Source organism: Stegodyphus dumicola, chromosome 9, assembly GCF_044657685.1.
Source record: "Stegodyphus dumicola isolate Sdum_Otavi_A_Nest chromosome 9, ASM4465768v1".
Classification (NCBI taxonomy): Eukaryota; Metazoa; Arthropoda; class Arachnida; order Araneae; family Eresidae; genus Stegodyphus; species Stegodyphus dumicola.
The window spans coordinates 132,991,228-133,012,663 of NC_140776.1; the positions used below are offsets into that span (position 1 = coordinate 132,991,228).

At 32.4% G+C, this 21,436-nt stretch overlaps 1 protein-coding gene and 1 long non-coding RNA gene across 2 annotated transcripts in view; one reads left to right on the forward strand and one right to left on the reverse strand.

Annotated features, from left to right (window-relative positions):
• The window catches only part of LOC146995490 (uncharacterized), a 378,021-nt gene extending 373,600 nt beyond the window's left edge, over positions 1 to 4,421 (reverse strand). Inside the window, exon 1 of the long non-coding RNA XR_015043097.1 lies at positions 4,277 to 4,421. This is a non-coding gene — a long non-coding RNA (uncharacterized LOC146995490). The remainder of the gene's footprint in view (positions 1 to 4,276) is intronic.
• The window catches only part of LOC118199087 (nose resistant to fluoxetine protein 6-like), a 138,749-nt gene that overhangs the window by 72,923 nt on the left and 44,390 nt on the right, over positions 1 to 21,436 (forward strand). Inside the window, exon 5 of the mRNA XM_085824134.1 lies at positions 8,703 to 8,812. Coding sequence (XP_085680260.1) covers positions 8,703 to 8,812 — 110 coding nt within the window. The remainder of the gene's footprint in view (positions 1 to 8,702; positions 8,813 to 21,436) is intronic.

Sequence of the window (21,436 nt, forward strand, 5' to 3'; positions counted from 1 at the left end):
GAATTATGCTAATAAAGCCATAAATCTGCGTTGCAAATAGCAAATTACATGCGCTGAGTAATAATCTGTTTTTTACCTAATGCTTTAACGTTACGCCTATTATTTTCAATTTAGCGATAAGATGGATCATGATATTACCTTATCTGTATGATTAAATAATGAAGAATCTGTATGTATGTATGCGGGTATGTATATTACTTGCATTGCAGAAAAAAGGCAGCACCTTAAGTGACTAAACTTTGAACAAACATACTTTTCCATTCGAAGTTGTGCACCTAGAACCTTGAACTTTTTTTTTATTTTAATTTTTTTTTATTCATCTTTTGTTTAGTGCCAAACACAATGTGTTGCCACGCAGCAAAGCTTAATATATATATATATATATGTGTTTCAAATTCAATCCTATGACACAGCTATTTAAAAAAAATATGTGTCCACTCGGCAAAACATCTTTTAAATTTAATCGACAAACCAATGATTTAAACGAAATGTGTTGCCACTACCCAAAGTAAAATATTTTTATATTCCACTCGCTAGTGTGTTACCATTGTGCCAAGATTTTCTTTCAAATTTAATCTATCTGTTACTGATTAAGAAATCAAATGATTTAAATAAATAAAAGCAGTTCTCTACTATTATCATTGTTTCAAAAATTTCATTTCAGTAAAGCTGAAGTCTCTCTCACTTATTTAAATATAAATTTTGTTGTATTGTGCATTAGCACGTAAGGAGTATTGAGAACGTTTCCTCTGTTTAGCGCCGTTTTAATCAAAGAATCACAAGTCAAAATAATTAAGAAATCTTTCTTTAACAAGCATGAGAATTCTGCTTAAGTAGAATACTAATTAAAGTAACAATCTTCACAAACATAAAAAAACTGAAGTATTGAAAAGAATAACTTACATAGAATCATCATCAGTCCTAAATATCATCAGGCTTACCTATTTAGACAATAGAAAAAGAAACAGGAGCATATTTTGACACAGTACTTGAAAGAGAAAGCACTAAATGAATTAGACCTTTGGCCCAGGTATAATTCATTTAGAGTAGCTAAGGTGTGAATCGAATGCACCTGACCTTTGGTTTCTCTCGCCAATATATATATTTTGGCGCGCACGTTCGTTTTTTATGCTTTTGAGTTTCATTATGCGGAAATACTTTAATTTATGCTAACGTTGCTCTGTTTCGCTAAACTCCTACCAACTGCAATTCATTCCTGCAAAAGTGTATACGAGCCAGTTTCCCTTAGAAAGGTCCTCCACGATGACATACCTCCCTTAAGGCAGATAGCCCTCGAGTGCTTTGCCGTAATCTAATAAAAACCAAAACCAAAAACCATTCCTGCAAACTGAAATTTAGCTTTAGGAATTGGTTTAGTCAAAATATCAGCAACCATTTGCTCTGTTGAAAGTTTGACTATCCCTTTGTTATGAAAGTCGCGTATATGATGAAATTTTGTATCAATACCTTGAGTGCGAGAACTAAATTTTTTAGATTCTACAAGTTTTATTGTTGAATGATTATCTTCGAAAACCTTTATCGGTAGAGTTTGGGGTAGATTAAAATCTTCTGTAAATTTAATAGCCATAGTAATTCTTGCGTAGCTTGCGATAGTGCAACATATTCAGCTTCTGCTGAGTATAATGAGACACATGTTTGTTTTCTTGAAATACAATTTTTGCCCAATAAAATTACACTTCCTGATGTGGATTTTCTATCTTCAGTATCTTGTTCCCAGTCAACATCTGAATAAACTCTAAAGATTAGGTTCTTCACTCGACGAAATTTGTAGAGATAAATGCTTTGTCGTGTTTAAATATCTAACGATTATTTTTACAGTATTCCAGTCTTTTTGACGTGGATATACACTTGCTGATATACACTTTCTGCTAAATATGTGAGTTGAAGCTGTGATATCTGGTCTTGTGACAGACGATATATACAAAAGTCTTCCAGTAGCCTTGGCGAAATGTATCATTTGAAGTTAGGAGATTTTCTTCCTTGTTTAGACTATAATAATTTGTTTCCATTGGTGTACTAGCGAGTTTCGCTTCTTCAAGTTCAAATTGCTTGACTAGTTGATTTATTTTATTTTTGTGAGATAAGAGATTCCATCTTCCTTTCGATTTATTTGCATGCCTAAGAAATAGTTAGCTTCACCAAGATGTGTTATTTAGTAACGTTTCTTTAAATCTTTAATTACTAGAAGAATTTACTACTTCTCCCGTAGAACTTATTAGGATACCATCAACATACACAATAAAATTAATTCTTCAATAATGATCCGCTTTTGTAAAAAGACACGGATCTGCTTTGCTTTGGACGAAGACCAAGTTTCTTCATTGTATTCGATTTCTGCATTCCAGCACCTAGATACTTATTTGAGACCATAAATCGACTTCTGCAATTTACAAACTTTTCTTTCTTCCGAAACTATGAACTATATCCTTCTTTTTGTTAAACATATATTTCTTCATTTAACCTGCCATTTAAAAAAGCTGTTTTAACATCTAGTTCATGTACCTTCGCATTGTTTTATATTGTTTTATACTGCCAATGCTACGAAACGTCGAATTGTAGTGGGTTTCACTATTGGTGAAAAAGTTTCATCTTAGTCACTGCCGCATTTTTGAGTAAATCCTTTGTCTATTAATCGTGCTTTGTATTTTATCTTTTTACCAGTTTCATCATATTTGGTCTTAAACACCCATTTGCTAGCTACTGCATGTTTTCCTGGTGGTAAATCTGTAATTTGATAGGTTTCGTTTTCTTTCAGAGAGTTTATCTCTTCTTCCATCGCTTTGATCCAAGCTTCTTATTTACGTTTTGCTAAGCTTAGAATTTCTTTAAAGCTTTCTGAATCTTTATTTTCAGATAATGGTGATTCTTCGTCTTCTGATTTGTAGGAGAATCTTTCCGGTGGAACCCTTTTGTAGAAACCCTTCTTTATACATTTTCTTCACATTTAATTAACTCTTCAGATCATTTCAAATCTTCTGTAAAATCCTCGCCAAGTGACGTTTTTCCATTGCTTTCTTCATCGTTTTGAGAGTTGTCGAAATGAATTAATTCCGAATCTGCAGCATTATTTTCTACATGTTTGTCAGATTTCGTTTAAGAACAGGAAATATTGATTTGAAATTATATACAGATTCTATTGTAATACGGTGTGCTTTTGAAAAACTTTTATTTAAATTTGATTCACCTTGCTGAAAGAATTGTTATTCCGTATTATTTGGATGCTCCAAAAATAGGAGATATTGATATTTATACAGACGGATCAGGTCTGGGAGACGCCATTGCTTTCGCATATGTTATATATTATTATGGAACAGAGATTGCGAATAATAAATTTAAACACCATATTTATAACTCAGTTTATCAATCGGAAGTTATGGATATTTTTTATTCGCTGAAATGGATTAAGCAGACTCTTAAAGGGAAATATGATATACATATTTATTCTGACAGTCTGACAGTTCTTGAACCTCTCTCACGACATGATCAAGACAACCCTTTAATGGTAGATATTAGAGAATTATATAGACTTGAGAAAAGATCAAAATGTTGTGTTTAATTGGATGAAGGCACACGTTGGACATTTTGGAAATGAGAGGGCGGACGCACTGGCTAAGGAGGCAATTACCGATGTTAATGCTCGTGATATTGATGTACATGGATCAACAAGGAAAGCATAATTATAAAAAATTATATTTGTGATAAATGGAGGGAGGAGTGGGAAAGGTCTTGATCGAAATAAAAGTTATATAAAATTTGTTAAACTTAAAAAAGTGTTATGTTATTCAGACATTGACGTTAACCAAATGATTGCAGGTCATGGCCGTTTTCCTTTCTATTTGAAAAGGTTTAAACTACAAGAGTATGACCTCTGTGATATCTGTAAAGAACCGGGCACTGCGAAGCAATTATGTGGAAATATGTAAATATTTTACTGATATCAGAAATGAGTTTCAGAAAAATGATGTTTTTAATATATATGATATTTTAAATGATTTTAATAGAGTGAAAAAATTTGCCAGGAAAATGATGGAGAAGATTAATCATGATAAGCTTGCAGTAGGGATTTTAATTTTAATTTTGTATTCTAGTTGTGTTATGTTTGTTTGTTGAAGGTGTTGTTTCTAGCTTGCTCTGCCGAAGCCCGCAAAAAGGCCATAGGGCGACGTAAAGTCTGCCAGTAGGTTCAGGCTGCGTCCCTCATATAATGTTTGTCAGATATATGCAAGTTTTCTGAAAATTTAACAGTTCTACTTACCATTATTTTCGTTTCACCTATATAAATCCTGTATCCTTTGCTTCGTAAATCGTATCCTACGAATATTTCTTCTTGCGCTTTGTTGTCGAATTTGTTACTTTAAAGCGCTCTAAATTCAAAGTACCGTGTTATTTTAAATTTTCTGGTATTAAATATTATAGCTACTACTAATATTAAATTTTAGAGCTTCTGAAGTGTGAGATACAGCTTGACATTGTCTAATCATATCACACTTTTATTGCTGATAAATGAATTAAAGTCAACCATCGTAGATAAATTCTACCTAAGATTAGACTGTCCTTGAGCAAACAAGAAATTTCTCGTATTTTCTAATCTTATTAACTATCTATTTCTAATTAAATTATCTACAGATGTATCTAAATCTAAGTACTTTCTTCTAAATTACGAAAAGATTACTTTTAGTATCCTTGTGAGCTGTTTGTACTTATCTTTCAAACATTCTTAGACATTTAAAAGAAATAAGAACATTCCAATGCTAAATTTAAAATTACTCAAAAAACCAGCTTTAGGTCAATGTATACTAGAAGTAAATAAAACTCTATGGATTACGACGGCGTAAGTCCCTTTTTTTATGAACTTTAAGTTTTTTACGAAATCCTTTTTAAAAGACTTCGTAAAAGTAGAAAATTTCTTGTTGCAAAATTAATTCTCCTGAAGGGGTGGAAAAAAACTTTTATTTATCTATCTTCAAATTAAAAATCTAGAGAATGTCATTAAACATTCAGCACCAAACTACTTTTTTAGCCAAAGTTTAAACTGTTAGACTTATCTGAAACTTATTCAAAAGAAGTGCGAGGAAATTATCAAAATGTACTTTAGTTTAAGTTTCTATCTACAGATGGCGACACAACCATTCAACATTAATTTGTATTTTTTTATACCTTCTTCCACATTGTACTCATGAAACTCCTTACGAGAATAGTTGGAAATCTGCTATGACTTTTTATTCCTAATCCACTAAAGGTTTCAGAAGCCATTATATTATCATATCTTGAGAATATATATTTTTTCTTGCAGGGCTAGCGCCGGCCTAGTCTAAGTAAAGTAGGAAAGAAGATGCAATATTAAAATGCTATTTGGTTTCAATTTATTAAATATTTAAGTGACTGGAAATAATTTATTAAATATTAAAGCGAAAAAATAAATGTTTAGGGCACATAATTTTGAGATTTATCTTTGCTGATAAAAATCTGTAGTACGACTTTGGTACAAAAGTTTCTTTATATGCGTATAAATTTCGAGTTGTAAAAAAATATTTCAAAGTTAACATTTGAAGCCTAAATTTTTTTATTATCGAATTACCATATCTGTGAAACCAGATGTGGATTACTAAACCAGATGTATTCTATGAAATACCATCTAAAGAGGATACTTTTAACATATTTTGTTATCTGTATTTCGATAATTCTGGATTGTTATTGTATATATTCTCAGTCGTCTTAAAATAATATATGAATCCGAGTAAATTGAAAATCTCAAAAACTATGTGTGATGATACTCTTATCTTTGAGTGCTTATGATTTTATTTTCAAGTCATAACAGGATATTCTGAAATCGTATTAAATAGAAATATTTAAAAGTGATGGCTAATAGTGCTAGCCAATAGATGGCAGCACATTCTAAATGGAATCGCTATGATACGCTTTCAAGTTTTACTTTGTGGCGTAAATCGAAGAAACATTTTAAATTATAATTCTTATCAATATTAAAACAGATGCAAAATTTTCAAATGATGTTATCATGAAGAAATATCTCAATACAGCTTATAAATCTGGTTAAAAGTTACTAAATTTGAAATTAGATGATATAAGGTTATTTCTTCCAACAATTTAACTTCTATCTAATATGAAAAGACATGCATAGCCTACATTCAGAGACGTACGGTTGTTCTTTGGAGAGTCGTTAATATGATTAAGCTTTGAAAGCTGCAGTCGTTTTAAGGCAACGAATGCAGCTAGTTGAAAAATCTTCAATCTTAAATAATATTTGAAAGGAAGAGTTAAATGACCGCTTTCCTTCGTTACATGTATTTTTGAAAGGAACTATGTAATTCCAATTTTTAATGAGCCTCTAGAAGTTCATGCATGAGCATGTTCATCGGATATTTATTCTGTCTCTTCAATTTGGCAAATACTTTCAGATGAAACAGCAATACGTGCAGTACCAAATGTTCCCTTGTAAGGCCAAGCTTTTCATCAGCACTTACACAGCAAAAACAATGTTTTACTATTTCACCAGATTCCATTTGATATCAGAGTTAGTATAGTCTTTGACTTTTAGACTTCAAGAACGAAATTTACTTCAGTTGGGATATCAGAAATAGAGCTTTGGGGCATTCTTTTCACAGTGTCGGCTGTAACAGTTTGTCTTTGCACATACGTGAGGAAGGATTTCTAACAGTGACTGTCTTCAGAAACAAATATATATATAGAATAAATATTTGGTTTATGTGATTACGGCAAAGTATATGAAGGCTAACTAGCTAATGTAAAGGCTGCCTTCCTGGAGGGCTTTTTTATTGGAAACTGGCTCGACTCCACGGTTACGAATGGGAAAAAAACAAAAACACCCACACAGCCAGCCCGTTCGCCGGTATTTGAACCCCCGTGTCGATCTAAAAATGTTCATCGGCTTTACCACTCGGCCGCTGTTGAGCAGGTCAAGCTAAGAATTGCAATTCCTAAGCATGAGTCAACATTTAAAAATTTGATAAAGGAACAATAAGACCACCTTGGATTACATATCTGGTTTAATGCAAAATGCCGTAATCTTAAATCTGTTCTAATTATTTATGTAATTTGTCATTTAAATTCAGCAGTGTGAAGTATTTTGCTGAAACATGGTTAAAAAACCGTATTTGGTAAAACCAAACTTCACATAAAGAAATTTGTAAAAGTTACATTAGAAAACTGAGTTGATCAGGAATATGCCAGGAAACCGGTTTCTTTAATATTACTGGACTTCTTCACGTGGTGTAAAAAATCACTCATTCAAATTACGTAGCATTTCATAAACCAATTATGAAAATCATTAAAAGATTAACTCTGAAAATGTTGAATAACGTTATAACGTCGTCAGCTATTTTCCCACGGGCTCCCACGAAGTCTGGGAAAAGGAGACTTCAAATGGGCGCCAGATGACCACCCTGATGACACTTACGAATTCTTGAGGTCGAACGTGACCCCCAACAAAGTGCGGAAAGCATATTGTTTTTACGAAAGGAGAAAACTTTCATACAAGTTCTCACGGGTTGTGGAGTGTCCATTGTGTGTATGCGATAGACTGTCGCCAACTGCCTGTTTCTCGAAATAATTTAGATAGACCTCTCAAAAAGACGTTCTGAATTTTCCCACGGAAAATTTCAGTTTCTCAGGCTGTCAAGACAGTATCTGAGAACAAATTATCGCCTGTTAACCAATGGAGAGATGCTCCGAAAAAGACGTTTAGCGAATCACTGCAGCAGACGCACAAGACACGCCCAGAAAACCTGGACATAAAAACAGTGAGTGAAAATAATTAGAGAGTTTTTTAGTCTGAAGAATACGCAGTCGTTGCGTAGAGAAGAGAGAGCCTTTCTCTTGTATTTTACGGCTCTTCCCGAGTCGCTAGTAAGCTTTAGAGAGCCCCTTTCTCTCTTGTGTATTTTACGGCTCGTCCCGAGTCGCTACTAAGCTCTGTCAAGAGCGGAAAAAGAAACCCTCAAAGAAGCGTAGCCGGACTTTTTCTCCGCTACCTCTGGTTGAACTCAAGTGATTATCGTTTCCTATTGGAAATGGACTACTTTGCTAAGCAAACTACTTTGTTATGATAAGCAGTTGAACTTAACTTAAAATTCAATTTGTGAAATTTAACACTTACCTTATTTTTAATTACGCTACCAATAATAATTGCTACAGCTAAAATCGCTACAACGTATTGTGAAAAAATGATTATCCACTGAAGTGTTTAAAATTTAGAAGATATGCAAAAACTGTTTGAAATGTTGCATAACTTGACATATAAATACAAAAGTATATTCTTTAGGACATCTACCGTTCGAAATGCATTCAACATCCTATTAGCATAATTTCTTCTCTATTAATAAATTTTAAGACAAAATTTTCATCAGCAATGAAAAAAATATGTATAAAACTTGTAAATGTAAAAATTTTATTACGTATGCATAGTTAATTTAAATTGTTTATTATTTGATTTGTTTGATTTTTTAATTATTTGATTTATAAAGAAGTCAAGCAAGTCGTGGGTTAAAAAATTTCGAAAACAGTTGATATTTCCTGATAAATGAATCAACAAAATTAGTGCATTTACATTTTCTTTAGGCCGAAATTTTTCAAAATTACAGTTCATTATCATTTAAATGTACATTTAACTGATGAATTTAAAAAAATTCCTCTTCTGTCTTCAGGTCGGCAGCTGGATTTGTAGCTCTTTTGGTGCTTATCGGAACGACTGGAGAATTCATCATTCGCAGAAAGAATAAGGAGCCCATAGATGACATTTTCTTGCAAAAGAAGGGTAAGTCAGAAATGTGCAATGTGTAACCAAATAAAATATTTGCTTTACGGTACGTTTTGAAAAAATGTAATTTTACTCTTTTATGCGATGGATATGTTTTATAGCATCAAAGATTTAGGATCAGTATAGCACTGTTTTATTAAGCTCAGGAATATATTCTTGGAAAATCACCGACATCGCTTCACTATTTTCCAAAAATGTCTGTTTAAAGAAACCAGATTCAAAGAAACATTTGAAATCATATTAAAAAATTATTTTTTAAAAAAGTCCTAAAAGAACCCTGGAGCTTTTGAAATCATATGAGAAAAATTCTGAAAGCCGAAATCATATCTGAAAAATTTTCTATGTCCAAATCATAACAGAAATTTTGTCAAAGTCTACCGAGAATCCTAATGCATTTGAAATCGTATAATTCTTTTTTTTTTTTTTTTTTCTAAGTCCAAATCGTACAATAAAGAATTAAAGAAGGGGAAATCACAGCGTTCTTATTTCAATCGATTGCCATTGTAAGAAAGTCGTACATAAAAAAGGTTTCGACTATACGAAAGAAAAATAAAAGTTTGATAGGAACAAATGTTAAAACAGAGCGATTTTCCATTTATAAGAAAGTAAGAAGTTTCGGATATAAGAAAGTAAAAACTCTTTCAGTAAAACTGAAGTTTGATATTTTCCTTAACTTTCACTTTATAAGAAAATTCCAGCTCTATTTAAAACAGAGGAAATGATTGGTTTTTCACGTAAGAATTCAGAGAAGAAAGAATTTCAAACCCGCCCATCCCCCTTTTTTTTCTGCACAAAATTGAAACTTTCGTTCTTGTCTTAAGTTACTTCACTCTGATGTTTGTGTGTGTATTCTGACATTAAGCTAAAGTTGTGCCATCCTTCCGTCTTTTAACTAGTCATGATTGCCCTAATATGTTTAATGCTCATCTGTTTATACAAATTTTCGGAATGCTTTATTGTGTTTGGTGACTTTGGAAAACACGTGTAAAAAGAAATTTAAACACGAATTCTGCATTTAATGGGTTTAATTCTGTAATTCAGAAACATTTGGATACAAGACGACTAATAGCTTAAATTTCAAAATCCAAATAGTTGTGATAAATTATATTCGGTCCTTCCCTAACTAGGTCTGTTACTCTTTCTCTCTCTCTATATATATATAAGGAATATATTCTAAGCAATAGAGAAACCGCCGTTTATTAAACTCCATCTCTGCCGCTTATAAAACTCAAGCTGAGGAAAGTCTGATTATTCAGATCCGAATAAACTGTTTGTAGTTCATTCATTTATCTTTCAGTTATGAAGTGCTTCAATAAAACGGGTTTGGCAGAAATTTCGGCAGTGTAGTTAGAATCAAGACCCCCAGCGATATTGGATACACTTTCCTGGTTTCTATCAAGACGCGGTTTGAAAATTTCTTTCTCCGGACTAGAAGTGAAAGGAGAGAATACATTTGTCTTACATTACACTATATATGATAAAGCATATTATATATTGATTATTTATTAAAAAAGACTAAATTTTTTACTTTATTGCATTCTTTATTTTTATCATAAATTTTTCATGAATTTATTTTAATTAGTTTAATTTGCTTTTTATTTGGCACTTTGATTTATATTAAGTATTTATAATCATACGGATGTAATTCAGAAACGCGGCTACGCTGAAACTTTTTTTAATGCTCATTGAAAAAGGATAAAAAAAATTTCAGCTATTTGTTTTATTATGTTATTTTATTGATTTTTTTTTTTTTTTTTTTTTTTTTTTTTTTTTTTTTTTTTTTTTTTTTTAGTCCAAAGGGAGGGACTTAAGTCCCGAAGGACTATTACTTTCGTTTTGGCATTTTGCGTCGGACGGATAAATGTCGGTTCACTTTTCAAACTGTTGCCATAAAATGTTAGAGTCCTGCATTATATTTGAAGAAATTAAATAATGAAAATCTGCGTAAATGTATGTATATTTCTCACATTGTCATAAAATAACGGTACATAGAGTCATCGAATTTTGAATAACGTAATCCTCCAACGACTATGAGCATGTGGAAGACCAAATTTGAAATTTGAAATTTGTTTTATGATCGATTTCCTATTTTTTAAAACTTTGACGAATTTTTGATTAACAAACTCAAGGATTTCAAAGCGAGCAATGGCAACGTTGTGCAGAAAAAACATTTTTATCTCCAGCGCGTGAGTCTCTGTATCGGAAATTCTAAAGATATGCTCGTTTTAAAACTATTTTGCGATATTGCTGTTGCACTGGATCTTATGGTTTAAGTGCGAGGAACATGATATTTAATAAAGAAAGGTAACACACAAAATGTTAAAAAACGCCCCTTTGGACGTAATTTAAAATCTCAAACATTTCAGATTTTATATTATTTTATTTTATTTTTATTTTTTTATTTTTTTATATTTTTTTCCCAGTTTTGATCTACGTTCTTTGCGTTAAATTAACCACAAAATTTTTATTTCATTTTTACATCTTGATTATTATCTGTTTACATATATATATAACCCAGTTTACGTGATAAGAAATTCTCATTTCACACTAGGTTCTTTTTAACTGATTACTGTCGCATGACAGTATTGTTATCAGTATTCGTTATCAGTTGAGTATTGTATTTCGTTATCAGTTGAGGCAGAAATTTTGTAACAAGATTTTATACGTGCATACAATATGCGAGAAAGACTTAAATTCTGTCAGTTGATCAAATAATAAAATTATAGAAGCTGTTGATATTAGTACTTTTTTACAATTTTTCAAGAAATTATCAGTGTTTTCTCATTTTTAACTGATCTTAAACGTAAGAGATTTTATTACAGCGAAAAAATAAAAAAATAAAAAATTTGCGTTCAAACTTGCTTACATCAAGAGGCGATTGCACTTTCTTACATGTTAAAATTTTATTTAAAGAATCAAGTTCTACAATTTATAAGCTGTTTTACTGAGTATAATGTAGAGTATTTTTAGAGACACCAATTAATATATTATACTTTCATAAAACTCCTGATATTGATGTCTGGTATCAATACTGTCATTGAACAGAACATTGTAAATAGCAGCTTACGTGAATATCGCGAAATACAGTGTGAAGTGAAGAGAAAAATTGCAATTTCAAAAACATTCAACTAGCACGCATAATTAATTCCTCTGTTCTGTTTTAGTGGTGCACTTTCGTATAACGGAAAATTGAACACCCAGTGTAAATAAATATTTTCCATTTGTGTATTAAATATCAATAAGTATGATGAATTTCATAAAACCTTTATTTGAATCCACCTCATACATTATTAAATGCAACATTAGAGAGCAATTTTCAGTTTCAGCAAGCACTATTATTGTTCGTTTCGTGCCGAATTCGAGTGGGTTTGTATTTTCCCCATTAGTTATGTAATGCCCTTCTTCATGATTTTATGCTTCAAGCTCTGCTTTTAATTTACGAGACTGTTATTTTTTTCACTGCATTTTGTTAAATATTATTAGCCTTCTCACCATAAAAATCGAATAGTAAGTACTTTTTAACTATATTTTTAAAGTTAATCTAATTTATGATTTACATTTCTTTGCTTAACATAAACATTTTAATTTAATTTTAAAACAAATTCATTTGATTGAGAATTTATTCTACTTGTGAAAGATGCAACCGGTGAGCTCAAGCATTGAGTCCAGTAAAATCATTTTAAGTCTCATCATTAAGCAGAACATATTATCAGGTTCAATGTTCCGTCTTACTTTCTTTGGGAACATGCACAGACCTGACTCGGAACAGGGAGCTGACTAAAGCTATGTTCAATAAATGTGGAAAGTAGACAAGATACACAGGAAGGGTATACAAAACCCTTTATTTTTCACTCTTTACAATAATTTCCGTACTTCGGAATAAAGAGACCAACTACTTGTGGTCTTAACGTAAGAATATAAAAATATTTAACTAAACTCTAACTTAACTTTGGAATAATAAACGTGGAAGATTGGCCGGATATTAACAGGAAGCCGTATGTAGTACAGAGAACTGTTAACACTACAATACGTTTAAAATTATCACGAGGATTAAACCTCTGGCCTGGAAGGCAACTAGCAACTGAGTAAAACTTCTAAGGTAAGCGGCCTGCTTCGACTAACTCCTTCCTCTCTCTCTCTTGGCAAAAGGCCACAACTTAAGTACTTGGCGTTCGCCAGACAAATTTTGCATAAATAAGTTAACGCTTTTAATTTTGGCCAGAAGTAGAAAATAAGAAGTGATAGTAAAGATTTAAAATAAAATAAACGTTAATAAAACTTAAGATCCTTACATACTTCCCGCCAGAGTTAATTAGTTTGAAACTGAGGTCTAAAACGACCTTGTTGAAAACTTTTAGCTCTAGAATCTAACGCGAGGCCAATCTTTTACAAACATTTCTTACTAGAAACTAGAAATTAAAAAAAAAAATTTGTTTTTACAATAGCAGCTCCATGGACACCCAATTTTTCATCTGTACTGCATCTAAACAGGAGCTTTTATTCAAATCTGGTTCCTTCCAGAGATCTGGAAGGCAAACTAGTTTAATGAAATGTTACACAATGAAATGGCAAGTAACATGCATATTTATATTTCTCTTAACATTCTTATTTCATTCATGACTATTTTAATTATCTCTCCCCGTGCTCTCTGACATGTGTTGTAAAAGAACACCAAACACGAATGTGTTTATGTATACGTGTTCAACACTGCCTCCTACAATCAAAACACTAACGTGTTAAAATTCAACATGACAAGACCTCTTAACACACCCTATCTTCAACTCTAAACCCTGAGGTACTATTCTGAAAGTGGCTAACTCTGAAGTGTAGCGTCAGAGAGCCTAACTACATTCATTCAATCTTTAACACATATTCACCATAATTTGGTCTTTTTACAGTCACACGAATAAGTTTAAAATTTTTTTGCATTACTTTCACTTTTACCATATCACAGTATTTCTTAACATTTAAAATAACAGTTCACATTGTATATAAGAACATATTAACATGCCGTTAATTTTACGCATTTTAAAACATACGTTAGTAGTACATTGTTAACTTCTATTCTTTTCAAAGCAAGTGCCAATTCTTCTACATTGAAATACTACATTTCAAAAAGTCTTTCAGACTAAAACTTCTTTCTTGCCAGAATGTTTTAAATAAAATTTATACAATAACTTTTACAATATTTAAGTATTTACACATTCCTATTATACATCAACTTTAGTTTTACGCGCGAGTAATTGAAAAACATAATACCAAAATCGGTAACAACTCATTTCTCGCCTTTTTGGCGATAAAGGTAGACCTCACATAAGGTAAAACTTCTTGAAATCTGCCACTTGCAGTAAGAATGAAAGATTAACTTAAGTTTGCAAAGTAACATAAAATTTTATTTATCTTTGTGATATTCGGACATTCTTTTCTGGGCCCAGTCCTTAAAGGTAGTGCAGATAGTTGTTTGATTTATCCTCCTTCTTGTACGGGCTCGCCCTTCAGTGCCTTCCTCTAGATGCTTTCTTTTTTCTCCAGTTCGGTCACCCTTGAATACCTTCTTTTTCGCTTCTGCCTGTGGTCTTGGTCGTTTGATGGCAGCTGGTCTTGGTGGAACCGGGAAACTTCTTTCGTGTTCCTGCTTGGACCTCGTTGCTGGCCGTTCAAATTTTCCTTGTAACTTTCCTCCGCCGCTGATGGCCCTTCCGCAGTTCGGCGACATTTGCTGCGGAGAGTCCTGTCGGATGAGTAGATCTTCCGTTTTAGAGCCGGGTTATAGTTGCCGTCATTTCTCCTGGCTCTCTTTGCATACGTCGTCCTTCTCCCTTCTTCATTCTGGGGGTGTTAGTTAGCTCTCTTTTCTGGACGGTGGAACGGCTTCTTTTTCTTGCTACCTTCAATTTTTCCGCGGGGAAACTTTCTTTTCACTTGCTCCTGCCTCTTAATGGCCTGCCCTAGTACTTGTCGTTTTTCCACCTCTGGAGCTTGTGCCTTCGGTGTCTGCCGTGCCGGATCCTGCAAAAGATCTGAAAATATTTGCATTTTATTACGATCATAGTAGGGTTTGATTTGATCAATGTTTGCGGAGCAGGTTTCACCATTTCTGGCTTTTAACACTACTACAGCGTGAGTTATTTTTTCTATAACATATGGTCCTTCAAATCGTGGAAAAAATTTGGCAGTTTTATCTTCTGGTGCTGAAGAAAGTGAATGCTTAATTTTTAAAACTTCATCCCCTACTTTATAAGTTACTCCCCGTCGTTTCAAGTCATAATAGTGTTTCTGTTTTCTCTGTGCTACTTCAGTATTCTTCTTTGCTTCCTTAATTAGTTTTTCTATATCACCCATTTTAAATTCTGGGGCTCTTTGTTGCACATAAAATAATTTATCTAACGGCGTTATAATCTTTCTGCCTAAAAATAACTCAGCAGGAGTTTTGCCCGTTGTATCATGTTTTGCGGTCCTAAGGGCGAAAGCAAATTCATTGACATAGTTATCCCAGCTTTTATGAAAATTTTTAACATAACTACGGATAATTTTCACTATATTTCTATTGACCCGTTCCGCTATATTTGATTGCGGCCGATACGGGACCATTTTTAACCCACCGGGCGGCTCGCATTCAAATCTATTTACGTCTCGAAAACTGCAGTAAAAATTAACCATGTTTACAATTTTTTTTCCATTTAGAGTGAACCAAAATTGTCCTGAAAATGGCCTTTGTTAGATATTCTTCCCCCTCCTTGTAGGGCGATCAACAAGTCGTTTCACTTAAGTGATGGTTTCCTACTGTCCTTTGATTACCGCCTAGAGGCGATTAAGCAGATGGCCTGCTTTTGCCCTTACGGAGGAAGGAACACGTTTTGTGTCCATGCTTTGGTTAGACGAAAAAAGCTATTTTTTTCTGGAAATTCAAAACAGAAAAGGAAGTTTTGTATTGCCTTGTTACTAATTTTGTGCATATTTCTAATCTTAATTGCTTATCAGAGCCGTGCCAAGATATTTTTTCATCTGAGGCAGAAAGGTCAATGCGCGTCCATATAAATATAAAAATAGCTACACTTGTATTAAGCAAAAGTAATTGTATTAAATCAAAATGTCATAACTCTTATAGCATAATTATACCATAATTCTTAAAGTATTTTTAATCGTAGTTTTATAAATTCAGAGAAATAATGTAGTCAATTATTTATAATTTTCAAATGAAAACGTTAAAAAATTCGTTTTTGATAAATAAGAAATAACACTGAAATGCATATTGCATTAATTTCCAGGTTTTCTTGCAATTTTTTTGGTTTGTTTTATTGATTTAAGTTTGACGAAGCCTATTTCCCCTAATAATTAAAGTAATTTTCGAATTCGTATAGCCAATTTGGCGCCTCTTCTAGTGATTCACATGAGCCCGGCTTTGTTGCTTTTTAAGTATAAATGTTATTGATTTTTATTGCGTTTCGGTATTTTAATGCACGTTTATAGAATGTTAATTTATTTTTATATGCATATTTCAGTAATATAATCTTACGACTAGTGAGACAGTGTAGTTTAACTAATTTTCTGCTTTTGATTCATGTTATCGAGCTTTAACGCTAAGAAAAAATTTATAAGAGGCTTAAAATACCTAATTCCTATTGAAAGCTACATGTAATTGATAATTAAATTACTATTAAAATAACAAACACATGCTCAGTGTCAGTCATTTCGACATAATGTTTGTAATTCATTTTACCGCAAATTTATTTCGTTTATCTTGTTTCATATTTATAAAAGGGAAGTTTACCTTTATCGCATTTATTGGTTGATAGAAGTTATGAAATATTGAATATTTTAAAACAATTTTCAGTCATAATAACCTTATTAAAAATTTTCTACATATAGACAAGATGTCACAGATACCTCTCAGTTTCCGAACTAAATTACATGGTACTGAAATTCGGTGCATTTTCATATGATTATTTTTGACAGGAAGAGTTACCTTACGTAAATCACAAAAGAACATTGTTTTAATTCTTAATTAAATATAACACTTGTATTAAATTGCTAAAATTCATTGTTAGGAAAATCTCGCTCTAAAATTTAGACACTTTTACCTTTCAAAGTGGAATTTTTGTGGTTTTCTCTGTGCATAATGTGGGCGCGAGTAAGTTTTTCTTAGAATGTCCTCCACTGAGGCATTCCTTCCTTTAGGCAGATAGCTCTCGCGTGCTTTGAAGGAAAAATAAAGCACACCAAAACAAAAGCTTCAAAATTGGTGAACATTTTTTTGGGTTCAAATACGGAAATTACTTAGAGATTTCAATTCACATTATCAAATGTTATTATTTAAATAAATAAAAGCAAGCTGAGGATTTCCATTTAAATTGTTTGTTTTAAAATAAAAAATAAGAACGGTAAGTTTTGAATAAATCTTGTCAACATCAAGCAGGGACAGGAACATGCCAATGTAAAATTTAATATTAAGCCAAAAAGAAACGCTTTGACGTAGATTTTGGATAAAACTTAACCAAATTCGCAGGTAGTCAGAGACAGGCCTTTCTTCAGTAGAGAGAAAAAAATGTTTCTGAAGTATTTGTGTATTTATTACATAAATGTTTTAATGCTTCCATAGCACTGCTAATCGATAAAATTTATTTGATGAAAAGTAGGAAGTTTGCTTTTAAAATTCCGATTTTTCAACCTTTTTCAGTGACATATGTGGCATTGAAAAACACGTCTGGTCAGGAGGCAGATTATTGGCTGAAAAATTCTTAGAATTTAAAGAGGCATCGAACAAGAAAATTTAGGGATGGCGAAATTCTAAGAATTTGGCACTTGACAACGGCAAAAGTTTTAGAATGTAGAGAGCTACAGAATTTAGGCAGGGCAAAATATTTTAAATTTATAGAACATCGGTCAGTAGAATTAAGATCCCACAGCGATTGCACTGAGAAACAAATCGACCTGCTTCTCGATTATGCGGATGGACGTAGATTAACTTCCGAAAGCTCAGTGAAGCAAGAGCTATACATAATGCAGCTATTTACGATTTCTGCTATAATAATCTGAAATTTAATATAATAATTTAACACTATATACCAGTTTACGAAAACATGATGATACTTTTGAGAAATTTTCTTTAATTTCCCAGTACACTAAAAAAAAAAAAAAAAAAAAAAAAAGTACAGTAAATTATATAATGATATTACTAACAAAATGATGCCGATGACGCATTTAATTTTTATCTTTTTATTAATCTAAATAAATATGTCATTGAGTTTTTCATAACTTATAGTTTTGCAAATTAAAAATGTTCAATAATATAATATGTGATTATGGTATTATTGGTATGGTACTATTCAAGGCAAAGCACACGTGGGTTATCTGCCTAAATGGAGGGATGCCTTCGTGGAGGATTTTCTAAGGGAAACTGGCTTGTATACACGTTACAGATGGGGAAAACCACGAAAACGACCATGCAGCCAGCCCGTTCGCGGGATTCGAATCTCGGACTGAACTACCAGTGTTCAGCGTCTTTACCGCTCGGCCGCTGGTGGGTAACATGTGATTATGAAAGCTGTGTAAAAGGTGTGGTGTATTTAATTATGGCAAAGCACACTAGGGCTATCTGCCTAAGGGGAGGGATGCCTTTCGTGGAGGACTTTCTAAGGGAAACTGGCTCGTATACACGTTACACATGGGGAAAACCACGAAAACGCCCATGCAGCCAGCCCGTTCGCGGGACTCGAACCTCGGACCAAACTACCAGTGTTCAGCGTCTTTACCGCTCGGCCGCTGGTGGGCCCTGTGTAAAAGGAAAAAATTCTTGCACATTCGTCAGACAGCATACGATGGGCACCTGCTTGAGGAAAAGGATGCGTTTGTAGATGACTTTTTCAGGGAAACTGGTTTGGTATATTCAACCTAAAATTCACCAAAATACCAAGCAACGAACGCATTCACCGGAATTCAAACTTAGACAAAACTACCAGTGTTCAGTTGCAAAAGAGAGTTAACAATATAAACAGGCAACATGTCTGAAATTAGTATTTATTGCATCCAACAGTGATATGATTTTCTGATATAATTTAATGGAATATCACTGTAAAAGAATGGGAATCTTTTCTTTTTTTTTTCCTTTTGTAAGGAGATTTTTTTCCGCTTTGTTTTCAACATTTGGTTGAAATGCAAATTAAATAAATATTTACAAATGCAGAATATTGGATAGTTATTGATGATTTCGAGATTCAATTTCTAAAATCCATTTCATGTGTCATTTCCTTAAAAAGGTGATACTGAAACCAACTTTCGAGGAGTAAAATGATTACTAGAAAAGAGTTTCCGATTTCTTTCATTCTTTTATTCCCATTATAAATTTATCCCGTAGTTCTTAGAACATTCTTCTATCCGTAAGTGATGATTTGCTTTCCGAGAAAATTTTCTGAAAGGAATAAATTACTTAGTCTTCAAACCATGGGAAAGTCTTGCCATCGCCGGTACTTAATTCCCTTCATTTACTGATATAACCTGCTTTATTATAAGTATGGTACTTGTTTTCTGATTTTTACTGCATTTGCATGCTCAAAGCTATCTAAATAAAGAAACGCTATTGTGAATATCAGGGTATGAGTACATATATGAAATGGTTATATATTTTTCAGAATTCCCCTATGAGCTGTTTATTCTTAGGGCAGAAAGAGGAAAAAGCTTGCATACATCGCCATTCCCGGAAACTAGACAGTACCGAAAACATTACTAGACAGTCCGGTTTACCAAACAATAGAGTTTATCTGATTCCTAGCTGTAAAAGCTGACAGTTATAAATTGTTATGGCGACTTTCAGAAGGCATCAAATTACTTCAAAAGTTCCGCTGCTATAAATTTTCAGACTGCAATTTTGTTCCTTTAAATTTTCGAAAACACCTATTTTTTAAGTATTTTTCGGTACTTATATTAATATTGATACAAATAATATAGAAAGCACCAAACGTAGCTATGATGTATTTCAATTTGTCCTTAGTATTTTCTCACATATAGTATTAACACTTTGTCTACACGTTTCTAATGTTTCACCATAGTAAGCCTTCCCTTTCCGAATGTATTCAGTTCCTTTTCGCTTTCGTTTTCTGCTTCTTCTTTTTTTTAAATTTTATTTATTTATTTATTTATTTAATGTTACCATATCCTGAGTTTTACTCTAGCTATTAGCTAGAGTAGCTACTAGCATTCATTATAGTACATTCATTATATTCATATATTATATATTATATTCATATAGCTATTAGCTAGCATTCATTATAGTACAAAAACTAATATAGCTTGTCAATATCAACACATTTTTATCTTCAATAAAATTCACTAATTCGACTGATGCTGTAAAAATTACAATTTAATACTTTAGCCAATTATTCTGATTATAGTGATTTAAATTCGATTTTAGGCAACATATGCATTCTTTCAGAAAACGCGATATATTGAGCACCGCTGTTACAAGTAAATACTGTACATTCAACCATTTCATAATATGTAAATGTAGCATAACTTCTTTTCGAGTGCTTGCACTGAGAATCTCCTTCAAGTAAACCTTAGTGGAACTTTATTTCATGAAAATTTAGAAGTATTATAAAAGCCTCAGAATTATTTCCATTGCAAACATTTATGAATTATGCAGAAAAATATATAAGAAAAACATCAATGAGAAACTATTATCGAATATACATTTCATGACAGTAGTAAAACATTTTTTCAGTACCGACAGTATTAAAAAGCTCAATATTGTGATAAGCTAAATAAAATAAAACGGTATTAAAGGTTTAATATTGTGATAAGTAAAAGTATACTAATCTATAACATTCATTTGATATTTTTGCGTTAGAACTATAATGTAATTCTAACCGTTAAAGTAACATTGTATTTGTATTAACTAGAATTATAATTGTAATTTCAATTAAATTTATCAGTACTCGTTGTTTCCTGCACCTTGAGGGAGACGCATTATTATTTTTTTTTCTATTACATAAAATACTGTCCTCAGAAAAAAATGTCTCTAGACATAAATCTGTCTCCAAAATTAATGGATGAGGTGAACAGAAATAATCTTGGAACAGCCTTTGGGCAAGTGCTGCGAGTATGCGAAATGTAAGACTGTAATTAAACTTCGACCATCCTGGAGACTACACTTTCTTAGAATATTGCCATTCGACAAATTATAAGACCTTCCATTTATCTTTACAGTTTAAGCTATCTGTTATTGACTGAGAAAAGCTGGTAATTCATTGTAGTTACTTTGTAGTTAAAACTACAACTAATGCAGTTATAATTGTAATTGTGTCGCCCAGATGGTATAGTGGTTAGGGAAGCTTGACTGCGATACCGAAGGGCCTGGGTTCAAATCCCGGAGAAGGCTTAAACTGTTCGTCCTTTCATAGGAGGCGATGGTGGTCCACATATTAGATGCCTCCATAATAAAGTGACTGCAACTTCTGGCCTTGTATAGAGTAATGGACTGTGTTGCACTGTAACTGTTCCCAATCTGCCATTGGGGAAAAATAAAAAAAAAAAAAAAAAAAAAACAATAATAATAATTGTAATACAATGATTGTTCGAATTACAATATAACTTCAAAAGCAATTAGATTTTTCGCTCAGCAGAGTA